This window comes from Camelus ferus, chromosome 32, assembly GCF_009834535.1.
Source record: "Camelus ferus isolate YT-003-E chromosome 32, BCGSAC_Cfer_1.0, whole genome shotgun sequence".
In the NCBI taxonomy this organism is placed as follows: domain Eukaryota; kingdom Metazoa; phylum Chordata; class Mammalia; order Artiodactyla; family Camelidae; genus Camelus; species Camelus ferus.
Window position 1 is genome coordinate 19,257,884 of NC_045727.1, and position 14,154 is coordinate 19,272,037.

Consider the following 14,154-nt stretch of genomic DNA (forward strand, 5'->3'; position numbering starts at 1 on the left):
ACAAAATAAGGAAACTAGAAGCGTTCAACTTCCAAAAAAGTATAATACTGTACATCTTGACCGCCCAGCCTCCAGGACCCGGGCAGGGAGGGTGGTCTGTCGGCCAGAGCCCAGAAATCTTGGCGCCTTGCCCAGGGGGAGAGCAGGGTGGGCGAGTGTTCAAGTCTGGTCGGGACCCCCGGGCTCAAAATAAATGTCAAAGGAAAGAAGAGGTGGGGGTCGGGCCCCCGAGCTGGCAATATATGGACCGCCCCCCTTCCTGGAAAAGCTGACCTTGATCCTCGAAATTGGCCACCAGGGGGCGCCAACGCGCAGGTGGATCTGTCTTCCAGCGACACCCCCATTCAAGAGTGTTTCTCACCCTCTCCATCTTCTCTCTCTCTCTCTGTCTCTGGCTGGCGCTCTCTCCATCTTCTAACTCATTTTGCTCCCTTTCCTCTCTCTCCCTTCAATCTCTCTCTTTCACTTATCTTTTTTTTTTTAAAGACGGGAAAGCAGAGTGAGAAATAAGATTACAAAATGCCACTCGGATTGCAGAGAAGGGAAAAAAAAAATCGTCTCCGCCCCTTGGCCTCAACCCTCTCTTGGTCCAAAGACGTGGTGGGTGGGTTGGGGGATCGAGGGAAGTCTAGAGCGTGCTTGAAATCCCTCGACCCTCCGGAGAATTAACTTTGGTCCCAACAAATTGCTCGCGGCTGCCAGGAGAGCGCTGGCAGCGGGCCGGGGGTCCCGGAGAGCCAGCGGAGTGGATGGAGATGGGGGTCGGTCCCTCGCGGCGCCCAGGAGCAGCTGCCGGTTGAGTGCGGACCCGAGAGGGAGCCTCGAGGGCGCCCTGGGCCGCATCCGCGTCGGGCGCTTTGGCTTCCGAAGGCTGGGTCCAGGGTGGGGGGCCGGCCGGGCGAGACCCCCGGGGTCGAGAGCGCGGGGTAGGGGGGGCGGCCCGGCCCGGCAGCCTTACCACACGGCGGCCTCGTTGAGCTCCGGGTTGGGGTGCGACAGGGGTCCGCTGTATCCGCTGGTGCCGCTCATGGGGAAGGGCGGGCTGGGACCGCCGCTGAACACCTCGCCCGGCATGGGGTGCAGCGCGCCCGGCAGGCCCGGCTCGGGGCTCGGCGTGTCCGGGTGCGAGATCATGTCGGTGAACCTGGGGTTGTCGGCGGCGTGCGGGCCGGCGAGCGGCGGCTCCAGCGCGCCCAGCGGCGTCGAGCCGGGCCCCGAGGCAGCCAGGAAGCTCGAGTCGGCCGGGGACTGCGCCTGCGACGGCGGGCCGTGCGCGAAGAAGTCGTAGTTGCCTCCTGGCGCGTAGTAGTCGCCCTGGTAGTCTGCGGGAGGGGACGGGGTAGCGGGGAGACGGGGAGACGTGAGAGATGGCGAGGTCGCTAAGGGACTCGGGGGGGGGGGGGCCCGGTGGAAGGGGACCTGGGCAGACCCAGGCCAGAGACGTGCGGACATGGTTGGGGCCGGCTGGACGGGACATTACTGGGGGACAGCGCGACACTGACTCTAGGTTAGAGAGAGGGCTGCGGAGAGACCCGCAGAGAACAAGGGAGAGGCAGGCAGGAGGGACGGAGGACCAGACCCAGGCTCATACTGGGGAGAGAGACGAGAGATACTGAAAGGCAAGAGACTCAGATGACGAGGCACACATAGCGAAAGACCCTGAGAGTTCAAAGTGAGAGGTTCCCTGGCATAGACGGAGAGGAGACAGCGGTGGCGGGAGGCACAGAGATGGACAATTCCAGGCAGTGTCTTAGAGTTGGCGAGAAATATACAGCGAGGGACACGGAAACTGCCGGATAAAGAGACTGGGAGAGATCGGCAGAGGACCGGGAGGAAGGGGAGCCCCCAGACGCAGAGTCAGGGCGTGGGCAGGGGCAAGAAAAGAGGCTCAGAGTCGCCGAACCACGGCCGAGACGCAGACCCAAGAGATCCGGGGTCGAGTAAGGCAGAGAAGGTCTAGAAGAGGCAAAGAGAAAGAGATGAGACGGCTGGATGGTTAGAGACACAGGGAAAACCTGGCAGGAAAGAGATGGAAGGTCAGAAGAGACAGGCAGCTGGAGACTGGCGAGAAGTCAGAGAGATGGCCAGAGACGCGGGGGCTGACAGGCTGGGGAGGCGGGAGCGATCAGAGCCCAGAGTGTGAAATGGTTGAGACCAGGCGGCGACCTGGCCGGGAAAGGCTGGGACCCAGCAGCGGCCAGAGCGCAGACGGACTGGAGAGAATGGCCCTGGCCGCTGGACGTGAGCTCGCAAGGCGGCCTCAGAACCCTCTGCCCCCTGAGCCCCGCCGACCTGGCCCAGCCCTTCGCCCCGGGTCCGTCTCTGTCTGACCATTTGCATCTGCCTTGCCTGGCCTGGAATGGAGAAAGCCGAGCCCCGGGAACTTGGGAGATGGGGAAGAGGAGGATGCGAGCACTCCCCCGGTGGCTATGCTTTAAGTTTCATGCGCCTCGGGGTAAAAGCTCTGTCCCCCCCGCTTACCCACGGGTTTGCCCCGACAATAAGGTTTTGGAGTATCTGGGGACACTGAGCCCTTTTGATAACCCGGTGAAAGTTATGGTTTCTCTCTCCAGAAAAAGTGCACAAACGTGAATTTTGCCCACAAATTCAGGCAGCACCAGTTTCTGCATCAACCCTGTATAGCCCCCTTCCCCAAGCCCCCTTCCCCAAATCCTTCCGAACAGCCTCCCCCACCCCCAACCAGGTGCTCCCCTTAAGGACTGGGGTGTGAGATCCCAAGAAAGGAGCACCTTGTAGCTCAGATCGGTGACAATAACCCGCTTTGTACGGCGGGAAAACCAGCGAGTCCGGAAGCCGGGGTCTCCTTGGCAAACCCACGCCCCCAGCTTAGTGTTGGGGTCTGTCACCAGGGCGAGTTTTGGACGCCCCCTGCCGCCCCTCTTCCCTCTCCAAACCCTCCCTGACATCATTCCAAATGGGGGGTGTCTGGAGGCGGGCTTGGGGATGGTTTAGGCAACAGCTAAAACGGTCGCCAATTATTTTTTAAAAACCACTCATTCCATTCTCCCCGTAAGTGAAGGGAAGAGTTGGAAGCGGCGAATTTGGGGCTCCTAAGGGACGGAGGTGGGGGACGGCCGCGGCCCCTAGCGAGCGGGCTAGCCAGCAAGGGCCTAGGCCCCCGCGCGGAGCGCGCCGCCTCCGCCCATATGGCGGCCGGGCCGGAGGTAATTGGAACAAACGCCGTCTGAACAGGGCACAAAAGCCGCAGCTGGGGCTTTGTCCGCGCTCCCACGGGGAGCCGCCGGCTCCGCCGCCCGGCCCCTTTCTCGCCCGCTGCCGGCCGCCGCCGCCGCCGCGATCTCCCAGCGCGGGTTAGGCGGGGCTGCCTCGTTGGGGCTGGGGGTTCCCGCCCCCCCCCCCCATTCCGGGGAAAGAAGGGCCCGCGTGTCCAGGCCCCCACCCCATCCGGCAGACACGCGGGCAGAGGAGGCGGCGGGATTGGTGGGGGACACACAGGTCCTGGGGGAAACCTTGGTTAATTACCCAGGCGGAGAGAAAATTCCGTACTAGTACCGCCCCACCAACCTCCCCGCACCTCCCGGCGGAGATTTTGTGCAGAAGAGAGTCGGTGAGTGGAGTCCACCATCCAAGCTGCCCTGGGCGTCTGTAGCCCCCAGCCTGGGCCCTGCCATCTCAATCTCTTCCCCAAAAGCACATTAGCACATTTTGTCCACAACTTCTGGGGGTCCTGGCCCGACATGAAGATCTAATCTTCCAGGCCTGAGGATGTACCAAAGCTGGTTGTAGGGTTCTCTTACTTTCCCTTCTGGGTTCGCCTGGGCACCCACTCCTGGCCTCTCCCTCCACCTTGCCCTCAAGCTGACTTTTCTAAGAGAAGGTGCCTCTCCCCAAACTAGGCCACTAGCCCCAGCTCCCCTCCTCCTGGCTGGGAGGCACTGAGTGACTCAGAACACAGGTCCGTCTCAGGCAGAGGCATTCCTGGGGGCTCCCTAAATTCAGAGACTTGAAAACAGAAGGGAGAGGTGCCTTCCTTGACCCCTCTTCCTTGACACCCCCCAAGTCTGGAAAGTGTAGGATGGTGAGTCAGTGCTGCACTGCCCCAGAGCAACCCAGTCTCAAAACAATGAGGAGGGGGAGTCAGGAGAGGCCACTGAGTGCAAATGAGAAAGCTCCTTCGCTTAACAGGGTGGGGAGAAGGGAGGAGAGGATAGAAGGAAGAAGGGAAGGGGTGATCAAGAGGAGAGTTCACCCAGGCCTGAGCCAGGTGACACCAACAGAGGAACTGGCCTGTGCAAAGTGAGCTCCTTGCACCCCCAAAGACAGAGAGTGGAAAACTGGGTTGACTCAATCCTTGCCCCGCCAAGCCTAGCCCCGAAGAACCCTGGTGTGCTTGGAGCTGGAGGGTGGGCAGGAGTCCTTGTCTGGAGCAACTGCCCGCATCTGGGGTAACAGGGCCAGATGCTGTCCTCACTGTCCCCAGTCCCCAGTCCCGAGGTGGAAAAGGAGATGCTGACTTGGAAGATAGCATGGGGGCGACCTCAGATGAGTCCTGACCCCTCCATCCCTACTGCCGGTGCTACCCTCCAATGCCTGCTTTCCTGCGGGTGCCAAATACACCAGGCCTTGGGCAAGGGCAGCAGGAAGGCTGGGGTGTCAGGCTGGGAGGAGGTGCAGGTGGATTTGTGTGTGCCTGACTTGGTGTGATGCGTGAGAATGTCAGTGTATCTGTCAGTGTATGGGGGGGCGGTATACTTGTGTGTGGTTGTGTGTGACCATCTGTCTAGACGCGTGTTCCTGAGGTCTCTGAACTCGAGTATGTGTCCTGTGGGGATGTGTCACAGCTTGCCCCCGGTGCTTCTCTGTGGGTACCACTGTGTGGGTGAATAAACCCATGTGTCTGATTTTATGTCCAGGAGGTATCTGTGGGTAAGTATTTGTGTGTTGATGCGTGTCTATTAAAGTGTGTTCATGAATGTGTATGTCCTGCATGGGTAGAAGGGGGGTCCCTGAGTGGCCGAGAATGTGGAGATCTGGCCCTGCCAACGGGCGTACACCTACCGAGGTGTAGGGCACCGGCGCGCACACGGGGTGCTTACCTCCGTAGTAGGTGTACGGAGTGGACCCCAGCATTTCAGACTCGTCCAAGCGGCCGCCCAGCGGACGCATGCGCCTCGGACTCCGGAAGAAGGCGTGTCTCCGGGCGCCCAGTGCGCTCAGCTGTTTCATCCGGCGTTCTTTGGACCGTCGGTTCTGGAACCACACCTGAGACACAGGAGGGTGCTGTGAGCTCGGTTCGGGGTGCCCTTCTCTCCTTGCCCCGGCTGCCCCCGCTGGGTCCTAGCGCCTCCTCTGCACCAAGGCTGCCCTGAGCAGGGGGGCCGGGCCGGATTAGGCCGGAGGGGTGGAGAGGGGCCTCGGCGAACCAGCCAAGGGTGAAGGATTTCGCGGACCCGTGGGGCGACTCATAAAGACTTGGGCTTCCTAGTCCTTGGCCCGTCCGCGGTCTGACGGCTTTATAAAGGCCTCCCGCCCGGCATGGCTGTGGTCTCGGCCCCTCGGCTCCGCGGCCGGACTCTGGCCGTTTGTCTGTCTGCCCGCGCATCCGCGCAGGGAGGGGGCACGCGAAGAATATTGCCTCTTTCTCTGCTCGGAGGATGGGAACAAGGGGAAGGTCCTGTACTCCAGCGGGGCTTAAAACCCTCCTTGAATGGCGTGGGGTGGGATTCAGAGTGGTGAAGTGACCCGCCCAAGATGACACCACCAGGAGGACAGCAGGGCTAGGCTGAGTCTTTCGGTTAAGAGTTTAACCAGCTGGCCCCGACCTTGGGCGCACCGTCTGCCCCTAGACCCGAACTCGGCGCTCTCTTAGCAAACGAGGCTGGGTGGGAGACTCGACTCCTCCAAGCTTCCTGGCCGCCCGGGCAAAGCGGGGCTGGGGAGGGGTGACCCGGGCCGGGCCGCACCTGGATGACGCGCATGTTGAGGCCGGTCTCCTGTGCCAACTGCTCGCGGATGTGGCGCGTGGGCTTGGGCGTGGCGGCGAAGGCGGCCTTGAGCGTCTCCAGCTGCTTGGCTTTGATGGTGGTGCGCGGGCCGCGCCGCTTCGTGCCCGAGTTCTGCTCCTCGTTCTCGTTGTTGGCTGTCTCCTTGTCCGACGACGTCGAGTTGTCCGTTTCCTTGGGGTCGTCCTGGAGTGGGTCCTGGAGGTCCGGGGACAAACTGCGGTCCGTACAGGATGACACTGCGAGGGGGACGGAGCGGGAAGGGGACAGGGCGTAAGCAGCAGCCCGAGACCTCTCCAATCCCATAGCAGGTTCCTGCGGGCCCAGGCCACCACCAACCTGGCGGGGTGCCCTCCCAAACCCAGCGACAGCCCCTCCCCTAGGGGCCAGGCGCCCGCCCACCCGCCCACTCCCTCCAGGAGGGGCCAGGCCTTTGGAGGGGCCCTTCTCAAGCCCTCTCAGCACTTTTCCGCTATTGCTTGGGAAAGGGGGAGGCACGCTCTCTGGAGAGCCTGGCCTTCTTGGAGGGTGGCTGGGAGGAGGGTGCAGATGCCCTCCAGGCCTGGAATCTTCTTCTCCCTTCTCTCCTTCCTCCAGACCCCAATTAGTGTCCTCCCAGTGCAGCTAGAAATGATCAGACTCAGAAAGGGGAAAATGTGCGGCTCCAAACTGGGGGAGGAGGGCAACTTGGAAAAGGCTCTTGAATTGGAGGAGGGTGGGGAAGAGCTGGCAGTGTGGGTCTCCTGGAAGGCTGGCTCCGAATGCTGACTCACTTCCCAAGCCCGGGGCCCCTCCATTTGCCTTGACCTGCCCGGAGGGAGTGAGCTCTGAGCCGGGCACCTAAGGCACACAGGGACAAAGTAGGGAGTGCAGGCTGGCCACGGAGGGAAGGCACTGGGGCCTGGGTTGGGGTGGGGTGGGGTGGGGGCCTCCTACCTGAGTTGAGACTGCCCTCTTTGAGGCTGGATGAGCTCAGGTAGTCGTCCTTGCACACGAACTTGTTCTCGTCGATGACGTAGAGCTCCTCGCCTGTGGACAGCTGCTTGTTGCAGACCATGCAGGTGAAGCAGTTGAGGTGGAAGACTTTGCTGCGGGCCTTGCGCACCAGGTCGCTGGGCGAGATGCCTTGCGCACAGCCCGCACACTTAGTACCAAAGCGCCTGCAGACACAACCCGGCCTGTCACCTGGGGCCAGCCCAGTGTCCCATCCTCTGGAACCCCTGACCTCTTCCCCTCTTCCCCCACCCTGCCCTAGCTTTTGAGAAGCCTCCATGTCCACATCTGTCAGATGAGGTCCCAGTCCTATCCTCCCTGGCCGGAGTGCAAGAGATGAGACAAATGCCCTGGGCTGTTCTTGGGACTGGAACTGTCATGCCTCAGTCAGGTGTACTTGGATTCTGCTGGGCCCCCAGCAATAGGTGCAGCCTTCATCCAAGCAGAGGGCCCAGAGCACCCCAAGTTGTGCCCCTCCCCTGCCCCACATCTTTTCCAGATCTGCCTAGGCTGCTGGAGGCTAATTCTGCTCTCTAGTCTTGAGGATTTTAAGCCAGACAGCCTGGGTTTGGACCAATTCTTGACTTTGCCTCCTGGATCCTTTCTAATCTACTGGGATCCTCCAAGTAGGGCCCATCGGTCTGGCTGGTGGGCCCTACCCTTGGGGTGGGGAGCTCCTTTCCTGAGCTGAACTTGAGCTGGAAAGAGGGAACCTTCTACTCATTCCCAGCATCACCAGCACCGTAGACTTTCCAGTCCTTGCTCTGTGCCCCACTGGAGCAAGTCCAGAGAGCAGGGACTGAATCTCCAGTTCCCCAAATCTCAGGTCCTGGCAGGCAGCGGGAGACTGTGACCAGAAGGCAATCCTAAACCTGCACGGCCATAATGCGGGATCTCTACCATCCCCCCTTTCCTGCGTTCCTGGTCTAAATCCTTTTCTTTCTTCCTTGAGCGCTGGGAGAAGGCCGGCCTGCCCCGAAATGGGTGGTGCAGACTGGCGCTGGGAGGAGTGAGGCTCAGGTTGGGGGAGGGGGAGGGCCCAGGACTTTGGGGCCCTGCATCTACTCACGCCCACATCTCTAAACAGGGCGAATTTGGGTGACGTTGATGTAGTGAGGGCATTAGAAGCCATAAGTCACTTTTGGCCTTATCCGGCAGCGTAATTGGCCATATGCACCTTATCAAAAATCATTAGGTGCTTTGCAAGCACTGCCACATTAGGGGCCTTGGGCCTCTGGGGCTGGGGAGTTTACACGTGTAAAGGCGCGTCTGACATTTTCTTCTATTCAAATTCCCTAGTGCCAGTCACTGGGGCCAGCAAGCAGCCTTTCTCCGTGGTGGCATTAATCACGCCCCCCTTCCCTCCGCGCCCGGAATTCGCACTCACAAAGCTGGCTCTGGGCACCGGGGGAAGCAGGCAGGGCTGAGCTGCCAAAAACCCCGCAGCCTTTCAGGCCAACCCTTGGCATTTCTCAGCTGGGGAAACTGAGGCCCAGAGAAGTGATCTGCTCTGACCTGCCTAAAGGCCCCCATGGGCAGCAAAGGGAGGTGACATGACCCAGGCTAGACCTCGGAGGTCCTGATTCCAGCTTTCATTTCGTTTGTACTTTCAGCAGGGGAGGACATGTCTAAGGAGTTGATGGGGGGTGGGTGACAAGGAGATGGCTCCTTCCCGCATCACCAGAGGAGACCTTCCTGGCTGAGCCCCCTCTGGAGCTGGGAAGTTTTTGTTTGTCCAGGAGGCCAGCCTCTGGACTCACAAACTCTGCATGATGGGTGATGAGCCCCCAGTTGCCCCTAACTTTGGAAAAATCCTTCCTTTCCCAGAACCGAGCTAGAATCTTTGACCCTGCGGAGTCCTCAGCTAGGAAGAGGCAGAGGCGAGTGCGGGCAAGTTTGTCAGGCTTCTTCCCTTGCCCCACCACCGCTCCAAGCCGGCCTGGAAAAGCCAGTGGGAAGCAGGCAAGCAGTGTCCTTCTCATTCTGCCCGGGGCTGGGGCCCTTCCCCGACCGGACTGAAGACAGGAGGAAAGCGACGAGCTCCGCAGGTCCCCATTTAAGCTGGTGAGCCTGGGCGGCTGGGATGGGTTTCATGGTCTCCCCTTCCCCGGTGCCCCCACGGAGCGCGCGGGGCGGACGCGCGGGCAGCAAGGAGCCGCGGCCTCTTACCTGAAGAAGTCATTTTTGCAGTAGAGCTTGCCCTCGCGCGAGAAGCACTTCTCCGAGAGGTTGGTCTTACACTCGCAGCACTGAACGCATTTGATGTGCCACGCGCGGTCCAACACGTTCAGCAGAAAGCGGTCGAGGATGGGCCGCTCGCAACCGGCACAGTGCACCATCATAGCCCCGCGCCCCGGCGGCTCCGGCCGCCTTGCCCTCCCTTTGGGCCCCCGGCCCTCGGGCCCCCCGGCCCCGCCGCTGCGCTCCGCCTCTTCTCTCGACCGCGGCCGGGCGAGTCCGGTCCGAACCAAGACTCAGCCGGTCAAGTCCTTGGGTGATCGCTGGGCTGGCGCTGGGCTGCCCGGGGGCGGGGTAGGGAGCGGTGGCGTTCACAGCCTCATGCCCCGGACCGCGCGCCCCAGTGCTTGTTCCGTGCTCCCCCAGGTGTCTTGGGTGGCTGCTCGCCTCGGCGTTGCCGAGCGGCTTTCCTCGGTGGCGGTGGCGCCGGCACTTTCCCCCACTTTCAAGCGGTCCCGATCCTCATCTTTGTCTGGCCGCCGCCTAATTCGCGCATCCTTATTCAGATTTGGTGACGTGGCGCGGCACGTAGGGGGCCCGGCGGCCAATGGGCGCGCGGTGGCCATGGCAACCTCTTAAATTTATAGCATATCTAAATTGGCTACAGCGTTGCGGTCCGGACAGAGCAAAAAAAACAAGGCATCAGTATTGTTGAGTATTAGCTTGTACCTGGTTCGGAGCCTAAGTAAGTATTTACCTTTCAGTTTGGGGCTGGGGGCTGGGGGCCGCGCGATCTGAAAACTGGGTCTCTCTTCTCTCTCCTCACAAATATTTGGGGGCTAGGGTTCCAAGGCTTAGTGGGGGAGGGCCCTCTGCCCCCTTCGCCATCCCCGGAACTTGCAGAAGTTGCCCGAGGCCGGGATCGCGCTCTACGTCGTCTGCCCCCTCTTCCCTAGCCCAGCCCGCCGTTTTGGACTCCGCGATCCGTGCGCCCCTGGGGTCTGCGCCCTGGAGCTGCGACAGAGAGGTTCTCGGACTCCCGGAGCCGGCCCCAGCTTCTTTTGTCATACACGGGGCTGGGGCCCAGCAGGGCCTTTCTCATGGAGAGAGAAAGAGAGAGAGACCGCGCTGCTTGAGTATCTTGGGTGTCTTTCCCCATGCAGGGCCAGGCCCAGGTTGTGGGGGCGGGTGTCCTCTGGCCAGAGCATGCTGGCTGCCGGCCTCTGGGGAGATGTGGGGAGGGGGAGGTCCAGGGTGCACCGGTCTTCCTGAAGCCAGCCCAGAAGTGACGTTCACCACCACGTCTCTGCTTTCCTCGCTGAACCTTCCAGATCTCAGGTCAGCCAGTCTGGGTGCTGTGGTGAGTGGGTAGCTTGGCCAAGGCGGGGACGCTCGAGATTGTGTGGGTGCCCTTTGCACATGCAGGGCGTCCGGGCTGGGTGTGCACATTCTATCCTTCAAAGGAGGCAGGAGACACCGAGGGTGAGGGGGGTGTTGGCAGGTGTCTGTGGAATGGAAGTGTGACTCTGGTGGGGGGAGGGAGAGGGCCAGGCACCCTTTCCCAAGGGACCAACCCAGCCACTAATGGGGTGCTCTAAGTTAGAGAGGCCAGCCAGGCAAGTTGGGGATTTTTCCTTCCAGCTCCAGGAAAGAGGTCTGATGGGGTCTGTAGGGCCTGGGCCCAAGGGCTTGGAGCCAGAGGAGTGTGTATTTGTGCCAAGAACTGGCTGTGGATGCGTGTTTGTGTGCATTTGCTGTGTTTATTAGTGTATATTTGCTGCTGGAGAATCACGTTTTTGCCTGTTTATAGGTACTCAGGAGTCAATCATGTGAATACCCTTTGACATGTGTACTTTTTGCCTGCACATTTGTGTATTTATATCTGTGTATAGTTCTAATGTTTGTGTGTGTTAGTCTGCGTGCCCCTGTTTTTGTTGTTTGCTGTATATATGTGTATGCTTACTTGCGGCCACATGAATGTGAGGGTGTTTGCCTGTGTGAGTGTGCATCTGTGTGAGTGTGCATTTGTGTATGTGTGGGCCAGTGTTGATGTGCAAGTGGACTTGGAAAAATCTGAATTGTATGCTTGTGTGCAGGTGAGCGTGCGTGCATGGGACTGAGCTGGGTTGGGTGTGTTTGTGAGTGTGGAATTTTGTGGATCTGTGTTTGTGGGCCAGTTACTCCGTGTGTATGTCTGCGTGTGTGTGTTTCTGAGGATAGTGGTATTTTTTTTACGTGACTCCTGTAGTTTTTTTGGGGGGAGGGGTATGCTTGTGTGTACTCTTGGCAGTGCTGGCCTTTTGTGGATTTTAAGGGGGGCAGGGTTTGTGGACGCCTGTACTGGGGCAGTTGGTGGAGGCACAGAGATGCTCACTTTCCCCCTGGTTCCTGTCCAGACTTTGGGCTTTCCCCCACAGTCCACGGTCTCTACAGGAGGTGATCTGGGACAGGGAATTGACAGGTGCTGGTCACTGGGTGGGACATTGACTTACAAGCTGGGCTTCTGAAAAGGAGCCCCCAAACTGGGCAGATTCTGCCGTTACTCCATCCTCCAGCTTGCCGAGCAACGGACAGCTGTCTACACGGCATAGCGATGTGGCTGGTGGCTGGACAGAGCGGGGCCGGGCCAGGAAAAAGCAGAATGGATCTTGCCTCGTCTCCCAGGCCTGGCTAGGAGAACTCCAGGAGCCCCAAATGAACACAGTGCCTGGCCCTGCCCTCCTGGGGGTGTAGCGTGAAGGGTCCTTGAGCTGGCAGGGCAGGAACAGAGAAACAAGAACCCCAGAGGAGAGAGGCGCCCAGGCTCCAAGTGAAGGCGAGTTACGCTGCCTACTTGGTCTTTGTCTCGCTGGGGTTTCTCTCTCCTGAGTTCTCTTCACATCTTTTCCTTTCTGTCTCTGTTTCTTCCTTATGTTCAGCCTCTGTTCTTTTTCTGTTTTCCTCTCTCTCTGTTTCCCCATCGCCTTCTTTCTCAGTTTCTCTCTCTGTGTTTTTATTTCCTTGCCTCTGCCTCTCTGCTGGACATCCACATCCAGCAGCGGGCTCAAATCTGTGATGAAGGATTCTCATTGTGCAGCGTGTGGATTTTGGGAGGGGGGTGTGGGGAACTCCCACACAGTCATTAAAAGCCTCCATCTAGACGATAGCCTTCTCCCCTGCGCTGTGCCCACCCTCCCCTAACCCCAGTTGGGTACCTGAAATACTGGGTCTGCTGTGTTTTTCCAGTCCCGGCTCTGCTCACCCTGCCGGCTGCTAGGTGCCTGTGTGTCAGGTTCCGCCTAGGACAGATCCACCTGCCCTCAGCTCTTGGATGTGCTTAAATGCCGATGTACAGCCAGGCCCCAGTGGCTGTGATGCTAGGCCAGGGAGACAGGAGAAATGCAGGCAGTCTCAGAGAGCAGCCCTGGGTCCCCCGGGCCTGGATGTGGTGAGTCACCTGGGGCAGAATGCCCGGTGGCAGGAGAGGAAGGTTTCACTTCCAGAAGCCCGTGTCTGGCCTTCTGCCTCCTGGAGCTGAGTTTACCCATCCTGTCCAGGTCACAGCCCCTTGGAATCAGCACAGCCCAACCTCAGTCCAGAACCCCCTCACCCCAGCCCAGCCGCAGGGCATCCTGTTTCGCCTTTGCCAGTCCACCTTCCAGGGCGCACAGCCTCCAAAAAACGCCAGCAGACCAACTATTAGACGAATTTCCTCATCCTAACAGCGCTAACAGATGGCGACCAGGCAGCGAAATCCCCTCCTATATGTAACTAATAAACCGCTTGTGTCTTAACAGGGTAATGCATGGAGACGCAATGTCACTTATACAAGATGTTGATGGAATTTACTATATAAAAATCTTCCTCCTAGAGTAAAGAGTATCAACATTACAACTCGACAGACGGCGGCAGGATAAGTAAAACTGACAAAAGACAAACAAGATAATAATCTGTTTCCAATCACTTAAGCCCTGTAGAGTTAGTAATATGCAGTTTTTATATTCCCCCTTGAGTTCGGTAATTAATTACCGGCGAGGAGGCACACACCCGCCTGGGGTGGGAGTTTCGAGGCGCGCTGAGCTGGGGTTTGGGAGGCACGTTTCTCGACTTCCTCAGCCCGGGACATGGGGCAGCGGCCGGAGTGGGTACTCCTCCCGGCATTTGGAGCTGACCTTCCCGCAGGCTGTAGAGCACCTCAACGGAAACCCTCCTGCCTGGGGAGATTCTGCAGCCAAGCAGAAACGGGGGCTTTTCTGGCAACCAGGGTATCTCCCTTCGCCCCTCTGAAGGCACCCCCTCCCTTTGAATGGACAAGAGTGGCCTGCTTTCCTGGGGAACGGGCGCATTGGGGGGACCCCGGAGGCGCGTCCCTTGTCCTCTCCTTCCTGTGGTCTCTTGGGCGGCTCAGCCGGTCCTCTCCCGATTTCCATCATTACCGCCCCCCACTCAACACGCATACTGCGCATCCCCCCCACCCCCGCCCCCCTAGCCAGCGCGGCTTTAACATTAAACAAACGCAGCGAGCGCCTCAGAGCTGCGCTCTCGGCCGGGTCTGCGCGGCGGCGGCGTTACAAATTGTAAATTTAAATTGCTCGCCGGATTCATTACCTCCCCTCTTTGATTTCAGCCAGCCGTGAAAAATTATACTGGTGTACCACTGAGAAACTGTTTTGCCGCAAAGAGCCCGCGCCTAATCACTGGCTTTCTCCCTCCGACAAAAGTGTAATTATTTTGTTTGGGGTGTAAATATAGGCCGCGCTGCGCACACACACTCAGCGTCCCGCCGCGCCTCCGCGCACTGCCCGCCGCCGCAAGGAATCGGCAGCCCCTGAGTAGGAGCGGGCGTGGAGGCTGGGCCCTGCTGCTCGAAGGCCGGAGAAGAGCAACTGGTTTGGCCCTCTGGCGCACCCAGAGAGCCGAGCCGGCGTGTCCAGTCCCCAGTCACTGCCCTCAGGAGTTCCGGTTTGCCCGATCATCCCCGGAACGTGTGGGCCCAGGCTGGCCCGGGTGGACGTCCTCC

General features: G+C 59.7%; 1 protein-coding gene across 1 annotated transcript; it reads right to left on the reverse strand.

The window, feature by feature from the left end:
- Positions 1-483: 483 nt before the first annotated feature.
- LHX5 (LIM homeobox 5) lies at positions 484-9,774 on the reverse strand. Its single transcript, XM_032471235.1, has 5 exons — positions 9,147-9,774; positions 6,921-7,144; positions 5,946-6,223; positions 5,079-5,244; positions 484-1,322 (listed from the first exon to the last, which is right to left on the reverse strand). The coding sequence occupies exons 1-5, from the start codon at positions 9,317-9,319 to the stop codon at positions 955-957; spliced, it is 1,209 nt and encodes a 402-aa protein (XP_032327126.1). The 5' UTR covers positions 9,320-9,774; the 3' UTR covers positions 484-954.
- Between the last annotated feature and the right edge of the window lie 4,380 nt (positions 9,775-14,154).